This window comes from Helianthus annuus, chromosome 16 (genome assembly GCF_002127325.2).
Source record: "Helianthus annuus cultivar XRQ/B chromosome 16, HanXRQr2.0-SUNRISE, whole genome shotgun sequence".
Lineage (NCBI taxonomy): Eukaryota > Viridiplantae > Streptophyta > Magnoliopsida > Asterales > Asteraceae > Helianthus > Helianthus annuus.
Genome location: NC_035448.2, coordinates 174,694,452 through 174,716,611, shown reverse-complemented (window position 1 = coordinate 174,716,611; position 22,160 = coordinate 174,694,452). Strand labels below are relative to the sequence as shown.

The 22,160-nt window shown below is 37.8% G+C and overlaps 1 protein-coding gene across 1 annotated transcript; it reads left to right on the top strand.

Moving 5' to 3' along the window:
• Positions 1-6,415: 6,415 nt before the first annotated feature.
• Positions 6,416-8,293, top strand: LOC110916740 (parthenolide synthase). The gene is made up of 2 exons (XM_022161422.2): positions 6,416-7,364; positions 7,435-8,293. Exons 1-2 carry the CDS (start codon positions 6,459-6,461, stop codon positions 8,044-8,046), a joined length of 1,518 nt encoding a protein of 505 aa, XP_022017114.1. The 5' UTR covers positions 6,416-6,458; the 3' UTR covers positions 8,047-8,293.
• Positions 8,294-22,160: the final 13,867 nt, after the last annotated feature.

Here is a 22,160-nt window from a genome sequence, read left to right as displayed (position 1 = left end):
TAAACCATATATCGCATAATACACCGAAACATCATAATTATGCGTTTAAACTTCAAATTTCAGTTTTAAGCCTTCTTTGAGGCGTTTTCACAAACACTTTATGGGCATATTATTACATGATTACATAGCAAGTCCCTAGCTTATCATTTAGCCCGAATTTCACATCAATCAACCCATTTTACAAAATTGTTAGCTTCTAAAATTCTGAAGTCACTTCACAATTGTCAAATTACACTAGAACAACATCCAATTTCCTAGTGTTTATCAATTTCTACATAACCCACTAATCACCTACAAGGGTGTTCATGGATTTTGCTAAATTACACATGATTTCAACTTGTATTTGTCTAGGGTTTACTCCTAGACACTACAATGCTCCTAATTCATCTTTATATCACACATGCATGACTAGATTTCAGATTCTCTATGTTCATAAAAATTTCAAGTAGAGGATTTTTACTAAATTTCGCATACCTTATGATCTCCTTACGATGGGGATCACAAATCCAGGCTCTAATTTTGTTTTGGGACTGATCTTCACCTTCAATTCGTGAGATTTGTGATGAACTAGGGTTTTTAGGGAGCTTGGGTTCGCCCCCTGCTCTGGTCGATCTTTACAACACACAGACAATTGTGTTTGTGTTTTATTTATTTCATTTTATTAATATTAGTTTCATTTTAAACACATTTGGCCCCTCAACTTTAGTTTTTACTTGTTTTAACTCTTACTACTCATAAGTAATCAACTAACTAGGTTAGTGTCATTCCTAGTTAGTTTGTTTTAACAAATTTATTTGCAATCTAATTTGCAAATTTAATAATTCATATTTTCGGGATGTTACAAGAAAACATCTCAAAAAAGCGTTCACAGAGACAAGATAATTTAACCCCCGGTAGAGGTCAAACTTGGACATCGATCGAAGAGATGGTGTTGGCAAGGGCGTGGACCAATACGTCTACGTGTCCAATCGTAGGTATGTCATACTTTTTTATTTATACTAAAATAATATTTATTCAAGATAAAACAACATTTATTTACACCTTGATATTTTTTTGTAGGTAATAATCAAAAGTCTGGTAGTTTTTAGAAGGAGGTTTGCAACAAATTTCATGCTTTGATGCAAAAAGAACCGTACCAAGAGGTGAACTCAATGGGCTCAAAGTATCGAGAGATGAATAAGAAGATATCGGCGTTTTGTGATTATTACAACAATGCTCATTCGAATCGGCCAAGTTGGGCGAGTGATGAAACGGTTTTTGCCATTGCTATGTCAAATACCATACGAAAGAACGTAGTGAGTTCACATACGTTGGGGCTTGGGAAATATTTAAAAATTGTCCCAAGTGGGCGCCGGTTCCTAACCAGGTGGAAAGAGCAAAGTGGTCTAAAACATTCGAGTCGATAGAGCATAGTGCCGGTGATTCGGATGTGTGCTGCCACATTAATATTAATGACGAACCCGAGTTTGACGATGAAGTGACGGAGATTCCGGAGTTGAAGCTCCCAAATGGTAGAGACAAAGCAAAAAAGGAAGCGACAGCCAAAAAGAAAGAGGCGTCGACAAAAAATAAACTCCGGGTGAAACGAAGGTGGATAAGTTGATGAGCAAGCTCACCGAATTTAACGAAATACAAGTGGCGAGACTTAAGTTGAAAGAAAAAGAAATGCAAGAAGCGGCCGATCATGAAGACTTTAAGCTAATGGCGACAAGCATCGACTCGCTCTCGGAAAAAGATAAAGAAGTGTTGCAAAAAATAAGGCACGGGTATTTTCTAGCTGATGGAATATACCTAACGTACACAACGATTGTAAAAACTATACCGTATCCAGAAGAAGATGAAAAAAAGAAAGAAATTTGCATTATGTCAAGAATCTGCTAGGAAAGATGTTGAGCGTCTATTTGGGGTTCTACAACAAAAATGGCACATAGTTGCAAACCCAACACGAGCACTTGAACTCAAAACATTGAGATATTGTATGCATGCTTGTATCCTGCTGCATAACATGATTATCGAAGACGAAGTTAACGCCATATGTGAATATGATCCTAACGACATTCATGAGAATGTTGTACCAGTTGATGAAGAGCAACAAGAATCTAACATGTGGGCGTTATACAACGAGAGTACTCATAACCATCTTCGTTCGGATTTGATTGAACATGTTTGGCAATTTGGTCGGGTTAACAACAACGAGTAGTTTTTTTTTTCTTAATTTATAATATGTAGTTTAAATTTGGATGTTATTTTTTTTATTAATTTGAATGTTATGTAGTTTTATTACTAAAATTTATTTAACTTTATTTGTTGTTTATTTAAAATAAATAAAATAAAAAGGGGTTGATAGTGGTTTGGGTCATCGCCACACTCATATGATAGTGATTTTGGATGGTGAAATAGAGGGCAATGACATGATGCTGACGTGAAGGATGATGATGGTCATGAGGGTTATGAACACACCTAGCCCAGTCCCAAGGCCTAACTTGAAGACTAATTAGTCAACAACTTTTAAAACCCACATAACTGAATGGTGTCAGTTTTTTTCTTCATTGTAGCAAATATAATATTCCAAATGAAATTTCCAAGCTTTAATTGTTACATTTGAACGTTGAATTGTTTGGCATAAATATGAATCCCACAATTTTAATTGACAACTACATTAACAATTAAATCCATAACTAACACTTTTTTGTCGTTTTAGTTTGTTCTACTCCGAAAACTTTTGTCTCCAAGATTTCTTTCAACACTTTTCATTCCCCGTTGTGATCCTAAGCAATCACTTATGCATCTAAAAAGATGATCCAAAATAGATTTTGTTTGTTTCACCCATGGCGATCTGAACGAATCTATGGCGGTTGGTTTGAGTTTTTAGATAGAAATTATGTTGGTGCTTGTTTCTTTTCAATCTTTTTTTCATACATTGTGCTTTTCTCATGCTTCTTTTTATTACCTAAAATATCATATGAGGTTAATTTTCACCACTTTATTTTTTCAATTTATAATTTTGTAGGTGTCATGATGTGGGAAACATGGTGTGTGATAGAGAATACAAAACTCATATGACTTTTGTCTGGACTCTGTCTTTAACCACAAGCATGAAGATGGGAAATCAAACACATATATATTTATTAAATTATCGCATATAGCATTAGCGTTCGTATGTTAGGGTCGAGCCTATCAACATATCCTGATTTATCTATGCTTTCCTCCCCAAAGTTACCATTTGGTGCATAAGCTTTGACATGATAGAAATTTTATATCATCTTTCATTTATGTCAAATCACTCTCACCAGAGCAGAAATGAGCTAGGCATTTTTTTTTTTTTTTTTTTTGTAAGTTTGATGTATATTTTTATACGAAGTGACTAATAATGCAAGCTATGTACAACCTAAATATGATGCATCTAGAACAAGAGCATAGAAATAACATGTTGGTTGTCGAATCCAACAAATAAATAGATAATAAACGTACTTAAAACACTAAGAATAGTATGAATAGAAGTAGATTCGGGTCCTCAATGAATACATATTAACTAATTATGCCAAAACAATTTTATTCAGATATGGTTGTTTTGAAAAGGGGGTTTTTCGTTTAACTAGAATGTAAAGAAAATTTTTATTTTTAGATTTTCTTTGATTGAAAAAAAAAACTCAGTGATTGAAAAATTCAGAAATTGAAAACTAATTTCAAAACCAAGGCATTTTCTTGATTCATTTCGTATTTCTTGTATCAACCCGAGATGCAACTGTCAAAGATATCGTGATGATCTTAATTGCAGTCCAAGATTCCTTTTTTTTTCTACAGCCGACCTATACTTGTGTTTTTGGTTTCTCCTAGCAGCCCGGTCCCAAGGCATAACTCCAAGACTAACAAGTCAATAACTCTTAAAAACCACATAACCGACAGCCATACCTTTCTTTTCATCATTTAACCTAATATAGTATTTTAATTGAAATTTCCAAACTTTCGTTGTTATACTTTCACGTAGAGTTAATTGCCATTTCAATTGTCTTCTTGACCTATCTTCAAATTTTTAGTCAGAAATCGAGTTCCATCAATTTAATTGTTAACTGCATTAACAATTAAATCTAAAACTGTAACTTTTTTGTCGTTTAGCTCCATCTAGTCTTCGTCCAGATACTTTTGTCTTCTAGATTTCTTTCCACACTTCCATTCCTCGTTGTGTTCCTAAGGGTGTAAGGGGTGCTCACCTAATAGGTGAGTCCCCCATCTTACACCTAACCAATCACATGGTGCCACGTCAACTCCCCTAATACACTCCCCTAATACCCCTTTTTGATGGCGGCACTCACCTATTAGGTGAGTTCAAAATTATTATTATTTTTTTTTTGGTAAAATTATGGATGTTTAAAAATTATATAAAAGACATTTCATTAAATTTAAAAAAAAATACATTCAAACTAGATAAAAAAACACATTCAAACTAGAAAAAAAAACACATTCAAACTAGAAAAAAAAAATACATTCAAACTAGAAAAAAAAAATACATTCAAACTAGAAATCGCATGGCCACCCGTACTTGTTAGCGATTTCTCGCTTTCGGGCTTTGTTGATTGCCCTTTTTTTTGTTGGTAGAACAATGTACCCACGCCTTCGCCAACGCCTCTTCTTGTTCTTTGTCCATTTTTCGCTCACCGTTTTCCCTTTTTTTCTCGAGCCTCGTCTTCTTCGTTGCCCGCTTCTTCGTCCACATTATATTCATCTTCCTCGTCGTCGCCCAAATTTTGAGTTTCGGGCACTACCTCATAGTCCTCGTCGTCGTAAACCGGTAGAGGACGTTCGACATTTCCTCGTGTACAAGGAACTTGTGGAGAACGATAAGCGTATGGGTCGAAGGCGGGGGATTGAGGAGGAGCGTCCATTGATAGCAAATTTTGAAAATAGCCGAAATTGGGTTGTTGGGTGTTGTAAAACGAGGGGTGTGGAGGTTGTTGGAAAAAAAACGGGGGTTGTGAAGTGTATCCAAAAGGGGGTTGTGGTTGAGCATTTGCACCGCTCGAACCATCTCGAGACGGTTTCGATACCCGCCCCTTATTTTTTTTCTTGGCCTCGCGGGGTCGGTTCTCCATTGCTCGGTGTATAAAAAATAAAAAGTGGAGGGGGTTTGGTTGGAGAGTATAAAAAATAAAAAGTGAAATGGTTGTGGTTGGAGAGTTTAAAAAAATATAGAGAATGAGATGGGTTGTGTATAAAAAAAGGGTGAGAATGAGTTGGGTATTTATATTAGTTTAAAAAAAATTGATTCAAAGTAGATTTCGTCCCACCAAGGCATTTATTTCCCAATATGATGTAATATGCATGATCTAATCGTTTAACATGCAATTTAAATGGACGCTAAAAATGATAAGATATTTCTAAACATACATCTAACAAATCTCCTCAAGATTATACCTTTCCTTGCCTTAAGGAATTCAAGAAAAAAAATTAATTAAGAAGGAAATAAGAAATATAAAACACACATGCATGCTTAATTTATTTTTTTCAACCAGCTTCTCTTATCCAGAAATAAACTTGTAATCACATCATATCCAAGATTGTCAACTCTTATCACATTCATTTGAACCCGGGTTATACTAATACATTTAACTGCGATTGTTGATATTTTGTATCCCTTTTAAACACATAGCAGCTTAATCACAACCAAATGTTTTCTGCCTAACAATATACATAATTACAAGCATGGTTCAATCAAACCCACACCCGATATCTTTGGAAAGCAATTCCGGCAATAGTTTTGTTAGTTTTATTTGAACGATCCTATTATTGTATGCCTGTTATCTTCGGACAATAGTTTTGTTAGTTTTATTTGAACAATCCTATTATTTGCTGAATTAAGAATACTATATTATAAGCATTTATGTACATAAATATTGGACGAAAGTCATTGGACTCCAACGATAATACTAAATTTTATTATCATCATTGGTAGTTAACCCGGTTATCAAGAGCCACCTTCTCTTGCGTTGCTCCCCTTTTTTGTTAAAAATAAGAAGGTAACAAACGGACAGGTGCTTCTACTAGTTTCCACCAATTACCTATACTAAACGGCCCAAACTAGTTCATTTTGACAAACGTTTTACCATATAATAATATTTCTTTTTGACAAAATTTTACCAAAATAAATTTTGTGAATTTTCAAAACTAAGAGGTCTTAAAAAAATAAATAGAAAACACCATAACTTGAGAAAGTTGAATTACGAATATTAAAGTAACTACTAATGTTTTATAAATTATGTAGATCGCAAAGCAACGGTAAAAATGTCAAACCTAATCTAAATAAAAAATATTTTTTTTATTCACGATTGTATGGGATAAATAGGATATTATATTTTAATAATTTTCATTTTATAATTTATATACTTATTCAAATAACCTCCATTATAAATAGACATAGGAGTAACATGAAATACCACCAGCAGGCAAACTAAACCATTCACATGGACATCTTTAATGAATGGCCTATTACAACAACACTACTCCTCTCCATCTTCTCCATACTTGTATACAATATTCTAAGATCCAATATGCCATCCAAGGCTAAGCTTCCCCCAAGCCCTCCAAAGCTTCCTATACTCGGAAACTTGCACCAACTTCTCGGTAAACCTCGTCACGAGGCCCTTTGGCAACTTTCGAAACAATATGGACCGATTATGCAAATCCATATTGGTTCAAAACATTTCCTTATCATCTCTTCTCCTGCCATGGCCAAACAAATCATGAAAACCCAAGATCATATATTTTGTTCCCGCACATATTTGAAGGCTTCGGAACAACTAACATACAACTTTAAGGACATTGCCTTCTCGCCACACAGTGCCCACTGGAGGGAGATGCGCAAGATTTTGGTGTCGGAGTTCCTAGGCCCCAAGAGAGCTAAATTGTCTAAACGTGTGTTGGTGACAGAAACGGAGAGCATGATTCGTGCTCTTTCATTACATCCACCAAACACTGAGGTAAACCTAAGCAGTATGTTGTTTGAAATAGTAAAGCAGATGGTGTGTAAGGTGGCGTTTGGTACAAACTATAGACAACAACCACTCAAGGGCCCGTCATTGGATGCGATGATTGATGAAGCCAACGAGCTACTGAATGGATCTATTGGTGATTCCTTTCCATATATAGGTTTTCTCATTGACCAATTTAGTGGATGGAATCGTAGGCTGGATGATGGGTTTAGAAATCTTGATGCGTACATTGACACAATCATTAATGATCATCTCAAAGATAACCTTGAAGAAATAAGTGAGGAGGACAAAGATTTTGTCCATACATTACTTGACATGTCCAAAGAAAATGCATCTGGCTACAGACTAACTAACGCAGATTTAAAAGCTCTTGTAATGGTAAAAGAATTGTTTGTTTCATTTATATATCTATAAAGATCAGATTAATAATATTTAACTAACATTTCAGGACGTACTTACTGGGGGAATAGATTCAACTGTTCTGACCTTGACATGGTTAATGTCCGAGATCATGAAAAATCCTAGAGTGATGCAAAAGTTGCAAAGTGAAATCCGAAATTGCGCAAGAGGAATACAAAGCGTACAAGATATGAATACCACAAAAATGACATACTTGAAAATGGTGGTGAAGGAGTCACTAAGATTGCACACGCCTGCGCCTTATTTGATTCCACATGTAAGCTTAAGTCATACTCAAGTTAGTGGTTATGATGTCTTTCCAAGTACGATTGTTCTAATAAACGCCTGGGGAATAGCAAGAGACCCAAGCGTTTGGGGGGAGAACGCTGCTGAGTTCTATCCAGAGAGGTTTGAAAATCATGATGGTGATATTGGATGGGATAGGTTTGATATGCTCCCGTTTGGAGGGGGGCGAAGGTCCTGCCCAGCTAAGAACACAGCTCCGGCAAATGTAGAATTCGTGATTGCAAACCTTCTGTATTGGTTTGATTGGGGACCTCCTAGTGGAATGAAGAGTGAAGATTTGAACATGGAAAACAAGGGTATCCCGGTTCTTAAAAGGAAAGTTCCCCTTCGCCTTGTACCCACAAAGCATAATTAAGCCTTTATCAAGTACTCGTGTTATATGGTAAACAAATTAAATAAACACCAACAGAGAGGTTGAGTGATAGAAATAATGTACTTGAGTTATTGTATGTTTGGATTTCCTTGATATATATATATATATATATATATATATATATATATATATATCATCTGGCTTATTGATCCTTTGATGATCGGTGATGTTCTTTGTATTCCATCTGGCTACTTGCATTTACGTATGATAATGGCTCCTTTTTTGTTTAGTTTATTCATGTATATACATGCATGCTGAATAAATAAATGATAATTAGTCATGATTTGTGAGAATGAATGATGCATGTTGAATCCTAGATATTCACCGTGTGTTAGAGCAAAACAAACCCATTGCACCGTTGAAAGGGATGACATGGCGCTATCCGGTTTTACATTGGTGGGCCCCATGAAACTCAAAACCATTTTAAAATAAAATAAAAAACCATTTTGGTTTAATTTAAAACAAAAACCTTACATATATAAATTAAAAATAATATAAACCATTTTCATCATGAGGGATTCCGATTTTGAAAAGTCGATTAAATGTGTAAACTTTCAAGAACGGTATTCTAAACCTTGAAACTCCTTGATTCAAATAGTAATTGGTTTCACCTACATGTAGACGATATTCATGAAATAAGGTTGTTCTAAACGACATGGTTCCTAGTAGCATGTTATTCTTGGACACATTAATCAAGACGTGACCAAAGATATTTCTTCATCTTCACTCCAAGGTCTTCTTGCCATTTTTATGAGTCTTCGCAGTGAATTATGAGTCAGGAGCATTCATAGTGGAATAATCAAATAAAATGATTGGTTTGTTAAAACTTGTTGAAGTTCATAGTTTTTTGTAACTTTTGTTTAAGAGCATTCATAGTGGAATCTTTATCCTCCTCCATGTAATATTTAATTCAATACACATTAATCCATAAAAGTTGCCCACTTTTTAAAAACTCCCATTCGATTCCCTAGACATATTGATAATCAATTAAATAAAATTATTTACATTTACAATCGAGAAGTGAAGCTACTCAAGCGTAGTTGGATACCTATTGTAAAAGTTTGTTGGTGTAAGTGCACTAACCGGTGATGAACGCATCATAGATCGACACTAAGAAGTTTGGGTTAAAAGTGTATAAGTGTAAAGTTTAGTCCGGAAATGTACGTAGCATTTCCGGACAACCAATGTAAACATCAGGGAACGTTTATTTCCCTGACGTGTGTTTGGAAATGTTAAGTTATATGTGTGTGTTATGTTTAATCACGGAATATGTTATTCCCTAGCCATATGTTGTCCGTGGGTACATCTCCCGACAAGGTATGTGTACTTTGTTGCTTCTTATAAGAATTATATTCAAGGAAAGATTACCGATCCAACAGCATTGTATGAAGATTATGAGCAGATTGATCCAGATGACTTGGATGAGATGGATATTCAGTGGTAGATTGCCATGATATCTATCAGGGCCGGGCCAGACAACTCATGAACAGAACCGACAGGAAGTTTTATTGGGAAGAAGGTTGGATCCGACAAATCCAAGGTCAGATGCTTCATATGTCAAAATCTTGACCATTTCGCCAGAGGATGTCAAAGACAAACAAGAGAATCTCAACAAGCTTCCACTTTTCACAATTCATTTGGTCAGAGTTCAAACAATAGTAGATCACGTGCACTAGTGTCAATTACTTCCCCTGATGGTTCATATGATTGGAGTCTTCACCTGGAAGATGATTGTCACACCCCCCAAAAATACCCCAAGCGGAAACCCCCGCGAGGCGTGTGACGTACCAGGATCTAGCCACCAATCACATTGAACTTATACAAGATTTTAAATAAAAACTTTCATTCTTTAAGATAGAGTGTTACATTACATAAATTATAACTCAACATTTTCAGCGGAAGCATAAATCATTAATTATGTATATCGTATGAAAGTTATGAGACTCATCTAGTGTATCCATGTGTCTCGACCCATGACCACTCCAGCTTCCCAGACAACAAGTTCCACGTTCCACATATCTATAACCTACAAGCATGCAAACAAGTGTATCAGACAACGCTGGTGAGTTCATAGTTTTATGAAAGCGTTTGGTTACCAAGTGTTTAATCCAGTTTAATAACAATTCCGAAAGTAATGATGATAATAACTCGAGTACCGTACAAGATGGCTCCAGTTTGTTTTGCCCGTCCCCAATGCCCCCTATCTAAGCATTGGTCATGATTAAGGTCATTAGTTCACGCCCATCCTCTCACGTACGGTGTGAGGTTGCCAAGCCTAATAGCGCTATCAACTAATACCCCGTTACCTCTTAGGTAACTATTTGGTAGAAGATGGGACTTAAGGTGATAGGAAATGAGTGTATTATCTAACATTCAAGTTTCTACCCAAAAGACTTATTCCTCTCAGGAATACCCATATGATTGTCCCACCCACCAGGACGCATGCTCAAGAGAAGTAAACTCACCTTAGACTGCTCGGTATGTTACGTTACATTAGCCGTTCCAACTTGGTCAACCAAACCCAACCGAGGTTACCAAAGATGATCAGTTTCGTAAACACATATTCAAATCATGTATTCAGCAGATCACATGTAACACCATTGTCACGTAACACATAGCAAACACTTAGATTTCATACACGTTCATAACACAAGTTCACGTTCCAAACAGTAGTTACCCACAAAATCAGTTAATCACGTATTTTTCACAGATTGCATTCACCGCAAAGATCACAGTATAACACATAGCAAGAACCCATATCTCATACAAGTCCTCTCTCACGTGCATATCTCATAACAACCCTTAACAGGTGAGTTTGCTACTCACACAAGTCAAATCAGATTCCTCATTCCTAATCGACATTCTTAACATGCAACAAATAGAATTTTATAAACACAAATATCCATCATCATATGCATCATAAATTGTTTAATTGTTCTGTCCATTCGCTCTTTTGCAGCATCTCCACGAAGGACCAGTCCTTCGTGGGATGCCTCCGTGGCGAAGAACCCTAATGGCAAAGAACTATTCTTTCTCGAGATTGAGTGTGACGAAGAACCCTAGTGGTTCGTCAAGAACCAGTCAACGAAGAACAAGGTTCTTCGTCGAGCTATGTTCTTCATGGGGGGGGGGTCTTTCGTCGCTGCATCTCAACAGATGGTTTTGATTCCCTTATTTTCTGCCATAACAATTGCTAACAAGCTTGACAGTTTTCTAATCACATCAAACGACACCTTTAATCATGATCATGCACCCTAATTATGCACTTAACAGTTTCATCCAGGTCTATATCAAATCAAGCACCCTAAAGATTTCCCATGATCAATCATCAAGTAACTCAACACATGATTATGATTAACCAACTAATCCAAGCATCATAGTTATTCAGCAAGCAATTTTCATGACTAATCATCAAACCTTTAATTACAAATTTATCAATATCAACAGGTATTAATACTCGAAATATTCGCATGATCATATCATAACAATCATCAACAGCCATCTAAATCCTTACCATCAAACAATACCTATTCATAAAGACCCTCCATGATGGTCCATTCGGACCAAAACAAACAGAAACACAATCACACATAATCAAAAGGAACTCGAGTAAGACAAGATATGCATACTAACCGAATTATGAGGTGTTGGAAAATTGTTTGAGCCGAGAGTGAAGCTTCATGTGAGGGAAGGGCAGTCGTCGAGTTGTAAGCAGAGGGAGGGGATTAGGGTTTGCAACAAAGTGAGTTTCGTGGGATAATAAAAACCCTAAGCATGTATATGATCGAATAAGTGATCGAGGCCCCTCTTGGGCTTCGAAGAGATTTGGGCCGAGAGCCCTTTCCGGTGAAGGACACTCCTGGCGAAGAACCTTCTTCGTCAGGAAGTAATTGTGATGAAGAACCCTTCTTCGTCGACTTGGGTCCTTCGTGACTCAAGTTTGGTGTGCAGCCCAAAGTTAAGAAGCATGAACATGATTTGTCTAAACATTAAACAATTCCTAAGTTTCATCTAACAATAACCGGACATAACAATACTTTAATCATACATATATCGTGCACATGGTAAAATGTAAAACAAATTGTGAAAACAGGGTTGTGAAACAAGTGATGCATAAAGAAAGAACCTTGAGATCTTAGGTTGTCACATCATCCCCAACTTGAAAGAAATTTCGTCTGGAAATTTGATATGTAACCCAAAGCAGCAATGTGTTAGATCAGGATGACTGTGGATCTTCCTCGGGTGCCACATCATCCCCAACTTGAAAGGGAATTTTGTCCCGAAATTCACCAGTCCCATCAGAATTTGGTTCCGCTGTTTTAAACAGTTGCGGATACTTGAGCTTCATCTGATCTTCGCGTTCCCACGTGAACACCTGTCCACGTCTTGAGTTCCAACGAACTCTCACGGTCCGGAATCCAACTGTGCTTACGAACCTTAACCTTCTAGTCCATGATTTCAATAGGTTTCTCAACACACTGCGACTTATCATCAACCTATAGTTCTTGCAAAGAGGCCGCAAGTGTTTCGTCGGACAAACACTTCATCGGATTGGAGACGTGGACAACAACGTGAACGTTGCCCAGTTTGTAAGATAACTCGAGTTTGTAGGCCACCTTGCTGATTCTCTCTAGAATTCCGAATGCCCCAACGTATCGTGAATTAAGTTTGTTGCGCTTCCCAAAGCGCACCTCACCCTCCCAGGGTGAAACTTCCAACGCCACATAATTGCGCTCTTAGAATTCTAAGGGTTTCCTACGCTTAACGGCTTTTCTAACAGTCATGCACTGCCACCATACGATTTGAGATCTAAACAATCTTCTTTAGAGTTTTGAGTACAAGTCCTGGACCTGTGACTAGGTTGTCACCCACCTCAGCCCAACAAAGAGATCGGCATTGTCGTTCATACAATACCTCGAACGGAGCTGCCTGAATACTAGAATGGTAGCTGTTGCAGTGAAACTCTACCAAAGGTAAATGTCTCAATTTTTACCAAAGTCGATCAACCATGCTCGCAACATGTCTGCAAGTGTCTGGATGGTCCGCTCACACTGACCATCTGTCTGAGAGTGTGATAAGCAGTGCTCATGTCTAGACGTGAGTCGGAATATTTGTGCATCGCTCGCCTCAAATTAGATGTAAAGTGCGGGTTATGATTAGAGATGATAGAGGTTGGCACCTCGTGCCTAGGTACCACTTCCTTCAAGTAAGAGTCCGCAGGTTGCGAAGACTTGTCAAATTTCTTGATCGTGAGACAACCAGCGATCAACCAGGTGGTATCTTTTACATTTTGAGTTTTAGGTAGTTTTGTGATAAAATCCATGGCAGTCTGTTCCCATTTCCCTATGGGTGTTTCTGGTTGCTGACGCAAACCAGAGGGTTTCTGATATTACACCTTGACTTTCGCATAAGTTAAACATCGTTCACATACATTGTTATGTGGGCCTTCATGCCCAGTCACCAGTACAAGATCCTTAGATCCTAACACATTCCATCAAAAATCCAGACGAGTTGAATTTCGAGACTGGTGTGCTTCGCTCAACACATGTTTCCCCAGGCTACCGTATAGTGGGACTCATATCCGCCCTATAAGGTATCGAATACCATCCGACTTTTGCCAGAAGTTGTTTCCACATGCCCTGCATAGGTTCAGCTTGAAGATTCTCTTCCTTGAATGCTTCGGTTTGGACAGATCGAATCTGGTCAGGCAGGTTAGAGTCGATGGTGAGCTGCAAAGCTCATGCACGTTTAGGTTTCATAGTCTTAATCGTTCAAGAGCTCCATTTAGCGACGTTGTCGCATGTTTAACTCCTTCTGATCAAGGATATACGGAAGGCCCTTGTGATCGGTCTAAATAGTGCCTTTGGTACCGTACAAGGAACACCTCCAGATTCCAAATCCAAGGGCCATGGCTTCCATCCCAGGTTGTGAGTCATGTAATTCTTCTTGTAAATCTGCAACTGTTCAGAAACATAAGCTATCTCTTTCTCGCACTACACCCGCACGCAACTGACACCCCGAATCGAGACAACATGGTACACTACCTGATCACATGTACCATCGGGTAAGGACAACATCCAGTGCATTACAGAGTTTAGTTCCGAAGCTGAAAAGATGTTCTCCTATTCTATCCTCCATGAATACACAGTACCCTACTGTGTTAAAGCGATAAAAGTTGTACGATCTTTGAAAATTCCTTGATGAATTTGCGACGGTACTTAGCGAGACCAAGAAATTGCCACACCTCCGACGGACTCTATAGTGACTAATTTCTAATAGAACGGATCTTAGCGGGATCCACCTGTATTCCCAATTCGTTGACTATATGACCAAGAAACTGTACTTCTCGAATCCAGAAGTCACACTTAGAAGGACTTCATGTGAAGTTACTCCTCCCCCAGGAGCTCTAAGATAAGATACGAGTGCCACTCATGGTGTTCCTTCCCCTTGGAAATGATTCAAAACGTCATCAATAAATACGATCAACGCATTCGGCGAGGTTAGGGCTACGCGTACGATTCATGTGTTCCATAAGGTTGCTGGTGTGTTGTGTAACTTGAATGTCATGATCAGAAAATCGTAATGGCCGTACTGTGTTCGGAATGCCATTTCAGGGACATCCTCTTCTTGGACTTCTATCTGATGATAGTCTATTCGTCATTCTACCCTCGAATGGGAGCTTGACCCTTGCAACTAGTCAACGGATTGTCAATACATGGTCGAGGCGAACGGTTCTTGACAGTCACCTTGTTGAGTTCTCAATAATCAGTACACATACGAAAGGCCTCTCCTCCTTCTTCACGGATAGAACTGCGGCTCCCCAAAGCGAAGAACTAAATCCGACAAAACTCCTGTCCAATAATTCCTGAAGTTTATTAGACAATTCTTGCAACCCTCCTGGTGCAAGACGGTAAGGAGTACGAGTAATCAGGGTTGCCACTGGCATGAGATCAAACTGAGATTCTACCTAACAGTTGTGGAAGTAAACCTAAAAGTTCTGCGGGTAGCACATCGGGAGAAATCATGAACAATTTGTGGATCCTTGATCCTCTTTTCCTAAGCCTTAACATCTGTAATGAGTACTAACATAGCGGGGTAATCCTTCCGTAGACACTTCTGGGCTTTCATAGCTGAAATGATGCTAACCTTTGCACCACTCTGACACTTTAGGACAGACAAAGATTCTCCACTTGGAAGAGGGATACGCGAAATTTTCTCCTCACAGGGTATATCAGCGCGATATCTGGATAACCAATCCACACTAACTACTGCATCGAAACTAGCAAGGGTAGCAGAAGGAAGGTTGATTGTTGAACACTTGACCCCCAAGGTCGAGTTTGCATCCCAACAAACATATGAGGCTTCAGTTGACTTGCCATCGGCCGATTCCACAACAGGTTCGGTTTCAAGAAGTGTCGACAAAACAGGGGAAGAAAGGTTATTCACAAAACGTACAAGTCACTATGCTGTTATCATACCTGGCGTCACCCACACCAGCCATAAGTACTCCTCTACAAGCGCCATTTTCACCATCGTCGTTATCGTCGAAGTCTCCTTTACTCCCATACTGAAGATTTTGAGTACGAACACTTTGTTGCCACCGTTGACATTGTCTCTAATGTCACTGTTTTGGAAACAGTTCTCTGTGATCTTTTGCCAATAGGGTCCACCTTCTCGCTGTTCTTGTCACGTCCTAGGGTACTACCCATGTCACTGATAACTACACGTTCCATACTCCGGTCAATTGTCAACGTTTTTATGCCCCGATTGATTCGTAAGAGTTGGCTCCCAAGGGTCACCGACTGGGGTTAGGGGCTCGATTGAAATCAATCTGCTGGTGTTCGTTGTCAGAAATTAGAGCCATCATATTACTGGGGTCGTAAGGTATCACGTTCTACTTCTTGTCCATCGGTCTTGTGTGTTCATCGTATAATGCACGGTAAGTCGTTAAACAATTACAGAGGTGACCCTATTTCTATATCTGAGGCATCAACTCATTGATTTCAAGTAAACGAGAAAAGTGAGGAAGTATAGAACAAACATTCAACGCTTCAACACCTAACTCAGGGACGTTCACACTAGCACTTAACATTCTTATACGGTTCGCTAGACATTTAGAGGAGTGTTCGGATAACATTCGATAGCATCGAATTTCGTAAAGATTCAGAGGAGAGTGAAAGGATCACATTCAAATATGAGACAATCATTGCTATGACCCCTATGGATCATTGTGTTTCACATTAGGTCGAATAATGGAATGGAACCCCTTTCACACTTGTTAGGCCTCGCTGGGACTCACATGCACCCCACATTATTATTATGTGTGCACCCACAATAATAATATGATTTGGATGCTCGTCTCAGTTCCTTCTAACTCGTGTTAAATGGTTCCTCAAACTCGAGTAGCAGGACAAGGAACATCATGAAACATGGGTCACGAATGTTTAGGGGAAACACCACACTATCAATCACATAACACAGGAGAGTAACTCATGAATTCATATCGTGGTGCTAAATGTGCTATCACATGCAATATCATACATAAGTGTTCACTAGTTATGTAGTGCAATGATTAAATAAGAGACGAACCTTGCAATCTGGAGCTGAGTGTCATGGTCGTACTCAGTACTATTCGGTTATAGTCTCGTTTTATAAAAACGTTTTAAAACCAAGTTTACTATTACCAGTGGCTCTGATACCAATCTGTCACACCCCAAAAATACCCCAAGCGAAAACCCGCGCGAGGCGTGTGACGTACCAGGATCTAGCCACCAATCACATTGAACCTATACAAGATTTTAAATAAAAACATTCGTTCTTTAAGATAGAGTGTTACATTCCATAAAGTATAACTCAACGTTTTCAGCGGAAGCATAAATCATTAATTATGTATTTCGTAATCCAATCGTATGAAAGTTATGAGACTCGTCTCGTGTTTCCATGTGTCTCGACCCATGACCACTCCAGCTTCCCAGACAACAAGTTTCATGTTCCACATATCTATAACCTGCGAGCATGCAAACAAGTGTATCAGACAACGCTAGTGAGTTCACAGTTTTATGAAAGCTTTTGGTTACCAAGTGTTTAATCCAGTTTAATAACATTCCGAAAGTAATGTTGATAATAACTCAAGTACCGTACAAGATGGCTCCAGATTGTTTTGCCCGTCCCCAATGCCCCCTATCTAAGCATTGGTCATGACTAAGGTCAATAGTTCACGCCCGTCCTCTCAGGTACGGTGTGAGGTTGCCAAGCCTAATAGCACTATCAACTAATACCCAGTTACCTCTATGGTAAGTATTCGGTAGAAGATGGGACTTAAGGTGATAGAAAATGAGTGTATTATCTAACCTTCCATTTTTTACCCAAAAGACTTATTCCTCTCATGAATACCCATTTAATTGTCCCACCCACTGGGACGCATGCTCAAGAGAAGTGAACTCACCTTAGACTGCTCGGTATGTTACGTTACATTACTCGTTCCAAGTTGGTCAACCAAACACTACCGAGGTTACCAAAGATGATCAGTTTCGTAAACACATATTCAAATCATGTATTCAGCAGATCACATGTAACACCATTGTCACGTAACATATAGCAAACACTTAGATTTCATACACGTTCATAAGACAAGTTAACGGTCCAAACAGTAGTTACCCATAAAATCAGTTAAATCACGTATTTTTCACAAATTGCATTCACCGCAATGATCACCGTATAGCACATAGCAAGACCCATATCTCATACAAGTCCACATCTCACGTGCATGTCTCATAACAACCCTTAACAGGTGAGTTTGCTACTCACACAAGTCAAATCAGATTCCTCATTCCTAATCAACATTATTAGCATGTAACAAATAGAATTTTATAAACACAAATATCCATCATCATATGCATCATAAACTGTTTAACTGTTCTGTCCATTTTCTCTTTTGCAGCATCTCCATGAAGGACTAGTCCTTCGTGGGATGCCTCCGTGGCGAAGAACCCTAATGGCGAAGAACTATTCTTTCTCGAGATTGAGTGTGACGAAGAACCCTAGTGGTTCGTCAAGAAGCAGTCAACGAAGAACCAGGTTCTTCGTCGAGCTATGTTCTTCGTGGGGGGGGGGGGGTCGTTCGTCGCTGCATCTCAACAGATGGTTGTGATTCCCTTATTTTCTGTCGTAACAGTTGCTAACAAGCTTGTCAGTTTTCTAATCAGATCAAACGACACCTTTAATCATGATCATGCACCCTAATTATGCACTTAACAGTTTCATCCAGATCTATATCAAATCAAGCAACCTAAAGATTTCCAATAATCAATCATCAAGTCACTCAACGCATGATTATGATTAACCAACTAATCCAAGCATCATGGTTATTCAGCAAGCATTTATCATCACTAATCATTAAACCATTAATTATAATTTTATCAATATCAATAGGTATTAATACTAGAAATATTCGCATCATCATATTATAGCAATCATCAATAGCCATATAAATCCTTAGCATCAAACAATACCTATTCATAAACACTTTCCATGATGGTCCATTCGGACCAAAACAAATAGAAACACAATCACACATAATCAAAAGAAACTCGAGTAACACAAGATATGCATACTAACCGAATTATGAGGTGTTGGAGAAATTGTTTGAGCCGAGAGTGAAGCTTCATGTGAGGGAAGGGCTGCCGTCGAGTTGTGAGGAGAGTGAGGGGATTAGGGTTTGCAACAAAGTGAGTTTCGTGGGATAATAAAAACCCTAAGCATGTATATGATCGAATAAGTGAGCCGGGCCCCTCTTGGGCTTCGAAGAGATTTGGGCCGAGAGCCCTTTCCAGCGAAGGACACTCCTAGAGCAGAACCTTCTTCGTCAGGAAGTAATTGTGACGAAGAACCCTTCTTCGTCCACTTGGGTCCTTCGTGACTCAAGTGTGGTGTGCAGCCCAAAGTTAAGAAGCATGAATATGATTTGTCTAAACTTTAAACAATTCCTAAGTTTCATCTAACAATAACCAGACATAACAATACTTTAATCATACATATATCGTCCACATGGTAAAACGTAAAACAAATTGTGAAAACAGGGTTGTGAAATAAGTGATCCGTAAAGAAAGAACCTTGAGATCTCAGGTTGTCACAATGATGGAACCATCACACAAGCTTGAATGGCAGAGATCGTTTACGTAATCAACGACAGTCAAGAAGTTGAAGGGGAAGCCATTGAAGAAATCAAAGAAGAGACTTTTGAGAAGAAGAATGGAGCTGAACATGTAGCAACTGAAGAAATGCAAGCTGCCAAAGAACAAAATGATGCTAAACTGGTCAAGCCTGAAGAAAAACTTCAGAAAAAGAGAAGATAACTTCAGAAAAAGAGAAGATGTATAAGTGCAACCTGAAGAGAAGATAACTTCAGAAAAAGAGGAGGCCAATAATGATTTTGCTGCATTTATGACCGATTTGAGCAAAGCTACCGGTGATGTAAGTTCAAAACCAGTAAGTTCTACCTACATAAGTTTCAGTGAATTAAGAGGTACAGTCGACATGTAGTCCACATACAACCAAAGTCTGATAAATGAACTAAATGGTTTAAAAGAATCAAACTTTTTCATAAAGAAAAAAGAGTCTCAATACCTAAATAAAATTAAATCATGTGAACTTGAAGTTAGAACTTTAACTAATAAACTAAATAAATAGCTTCAGGTAATAGATTTATCGAATGAGACCATGAGAGATAAAACAAAAGAACTTTCTGACAAGTGCAAAGAGTTATATGATGTACAAGTTCAGATTGTTAAACTTCAAAGAAAAAATAGATAAATTTAGAAACACATCTTTTGTAATGAATGAAAAAAAAAAACATTTATGCTCTTTAGAGACGACATCGTCTCTATAGATTTTTCTTTAAAAAACATTTATGTTCTATGGAGACGACATGTCGTCTCTATAGATTTTTCTTTAAAAAAAACATTTATGCCCTATAGAGACCACAAGTCTTCTCTATACGTTTTTCTTTTAAAAAAATAAAAAATTAAAAAAACTATTATCTAGATATTGAAACCAAATAATTCGCACAATACAACATCTACAAAAACATACATTAGAATCTTTGAAGTTGGAAAAAACAAAGCACACTTGTACAGGCTACAAATCATTTGGGAACTTATACATATTCACTATTTGAACAATTTACAAAGATACATTATAACCTTCCAAGTTAATTTAGTCATTTCTAATATAAAAGGAGATACAAACTCACATGCCAGCCAATGCCTCAACAGAGTAGCACGTAAGTAGGCAGTGGTGTTGCAATCAACAACCGAGATGCAATGGTATATGCACCAGTTCTGTTACTATACGGTTTGTTCTTCATTATTATTCTACTGAGCATCAACCTGATACATAACCTGATTCAAAAGTTAAATATGTGTGGCTAATATTATAATTCTAGTGAGCATCAATTGATAGTGCAAAAAGTGAAATCACCAACCTTTTTAAAGTAAGGTATATAGTACAAAGTTGCAGGAGAGAATTCATAATCATAATGCCTTGATTTTGAGGACCAACATAACGGGTTTCCTTTATTGTACCATTATCTTTAAATATACATGTCTCATGCATAAGATAACCTTTGTGAGGGTCAAGGAGCTCATTAAGTAGCATAAACGAGGTAATACCTATTAGAATTAATAAACTCGATTATATCATATTTAGTACATTATTATGTAACTGTGTAATTAATTATCTTATTATGTGTGTATTTACCGAATATTATCGAAGGGGTATGTGTCTCAAGAGGCACCGGTTTGAATGACAGTTATTGGCGCCAAAAGTAACCGCCAAAATAACCACCCTTTCATTATGTATATAAACAATATTACCGGTATGTTAACCGGTACCAAGATATTAACTATAATATCCTTTCTTTCGTTTTTAGGTTTTCTAGTGTTGTGTATTATCCGACTGATTCACCATGAAATCCAAACATGTTTGTGATGAATCAAGTTCTGGTTATGATGATGATGTGCATGATAAACTTCCGTTGCCAACAAGTGGTATCAGAGCCACATCAGATTATAAAGGAGACAAAGCCTACACGTCTGCATCGGTGCTTCCATGTAAGCATTGTTCTGATGAACAAAGAGAAAGAAAATGGCCAAGGTCATATAGAAACGGTGTTACTACTGCAATATGCCAGGACACCAAATAGCATTCTGCAAAGAAAAAGAAAGCGATGAAACATCTCTGTTGATCAAGCAAGCCATAGAAACCGGTACACAAATTCAAGAAGAAGACAACGTTAGAGACTCAGAATTTATCATTAGTGGTACCGACGGTGGTCTTTGGTCAGAAATATGGTATGTGAGTACAAAACTCAAACGTCATTTTTCCGGCAATTTAGATTCTTTCAAAAGAATTAAAAACATCTATGGTGTTGACACAAATACCGGGGAAAATCAATTTTTCTTTATACGGGGCATAGGGGCTGTGGATGTTATATCCGGGAGTGAAAAACTTCGAATCCAAAGTGTGTATTACACACCGGAATTGGATAGAAATATCCTCAGCCTTGATCAACTCATAATACAGGGCATCACAGTCAAGTTTAACGGTGAAAAATGTAAACTGTTTCCTATGTTTAGCGCACCACTTCTGAATAAGAAAAACATTTTAACGGGATTAACAAGGGAGGATGAAATTGGTGCAAAAGAAAAACAGTTTATAATTGAAAACGAATCCTATCATGAAACATTCAAGTCCAATTACTTGAATGATTATTTCGAAAGGTTAAACTTATCTTCCACGGAACCTGATTGGAATGTGATGATTCTGCAATTCATGAAATTCAATGAATTTCAAGATTGCAAGGCCTTGTTAGATATGTTAGATGATGGTGAATATGTAATGAAGTATAAGTATGAAATAGAAGGGAAATTCGAAGAAATGACCGACTGGTTTTTACGAGTAAAAATGGGAATTAATTCAAGACCGATACCAGTTTACATGAGTAATAACAAGAGGGTGAATCTGCTGGAACTATCTATGATAGTCAAAAGGGACAGTGGTCATCGTACTTTAACTTCAAATAACTTATGGGCAATGGT

Coding starts and splice junctions, on each gene's coding strand:
- LOC110916740 (XM_022161422.2), top strand. CDS start 6,459: ATGGACATCTTTAATGAATGGCCTATTACAACAACACTACTCCTCTCC. Junction 7,365..7,434: donor ATTTAAAAGCTCTTGTAATG/GTAAAAGAATTG, acceptor CTAACATTTCAG/GACGTACTTACTGGGGGAAT.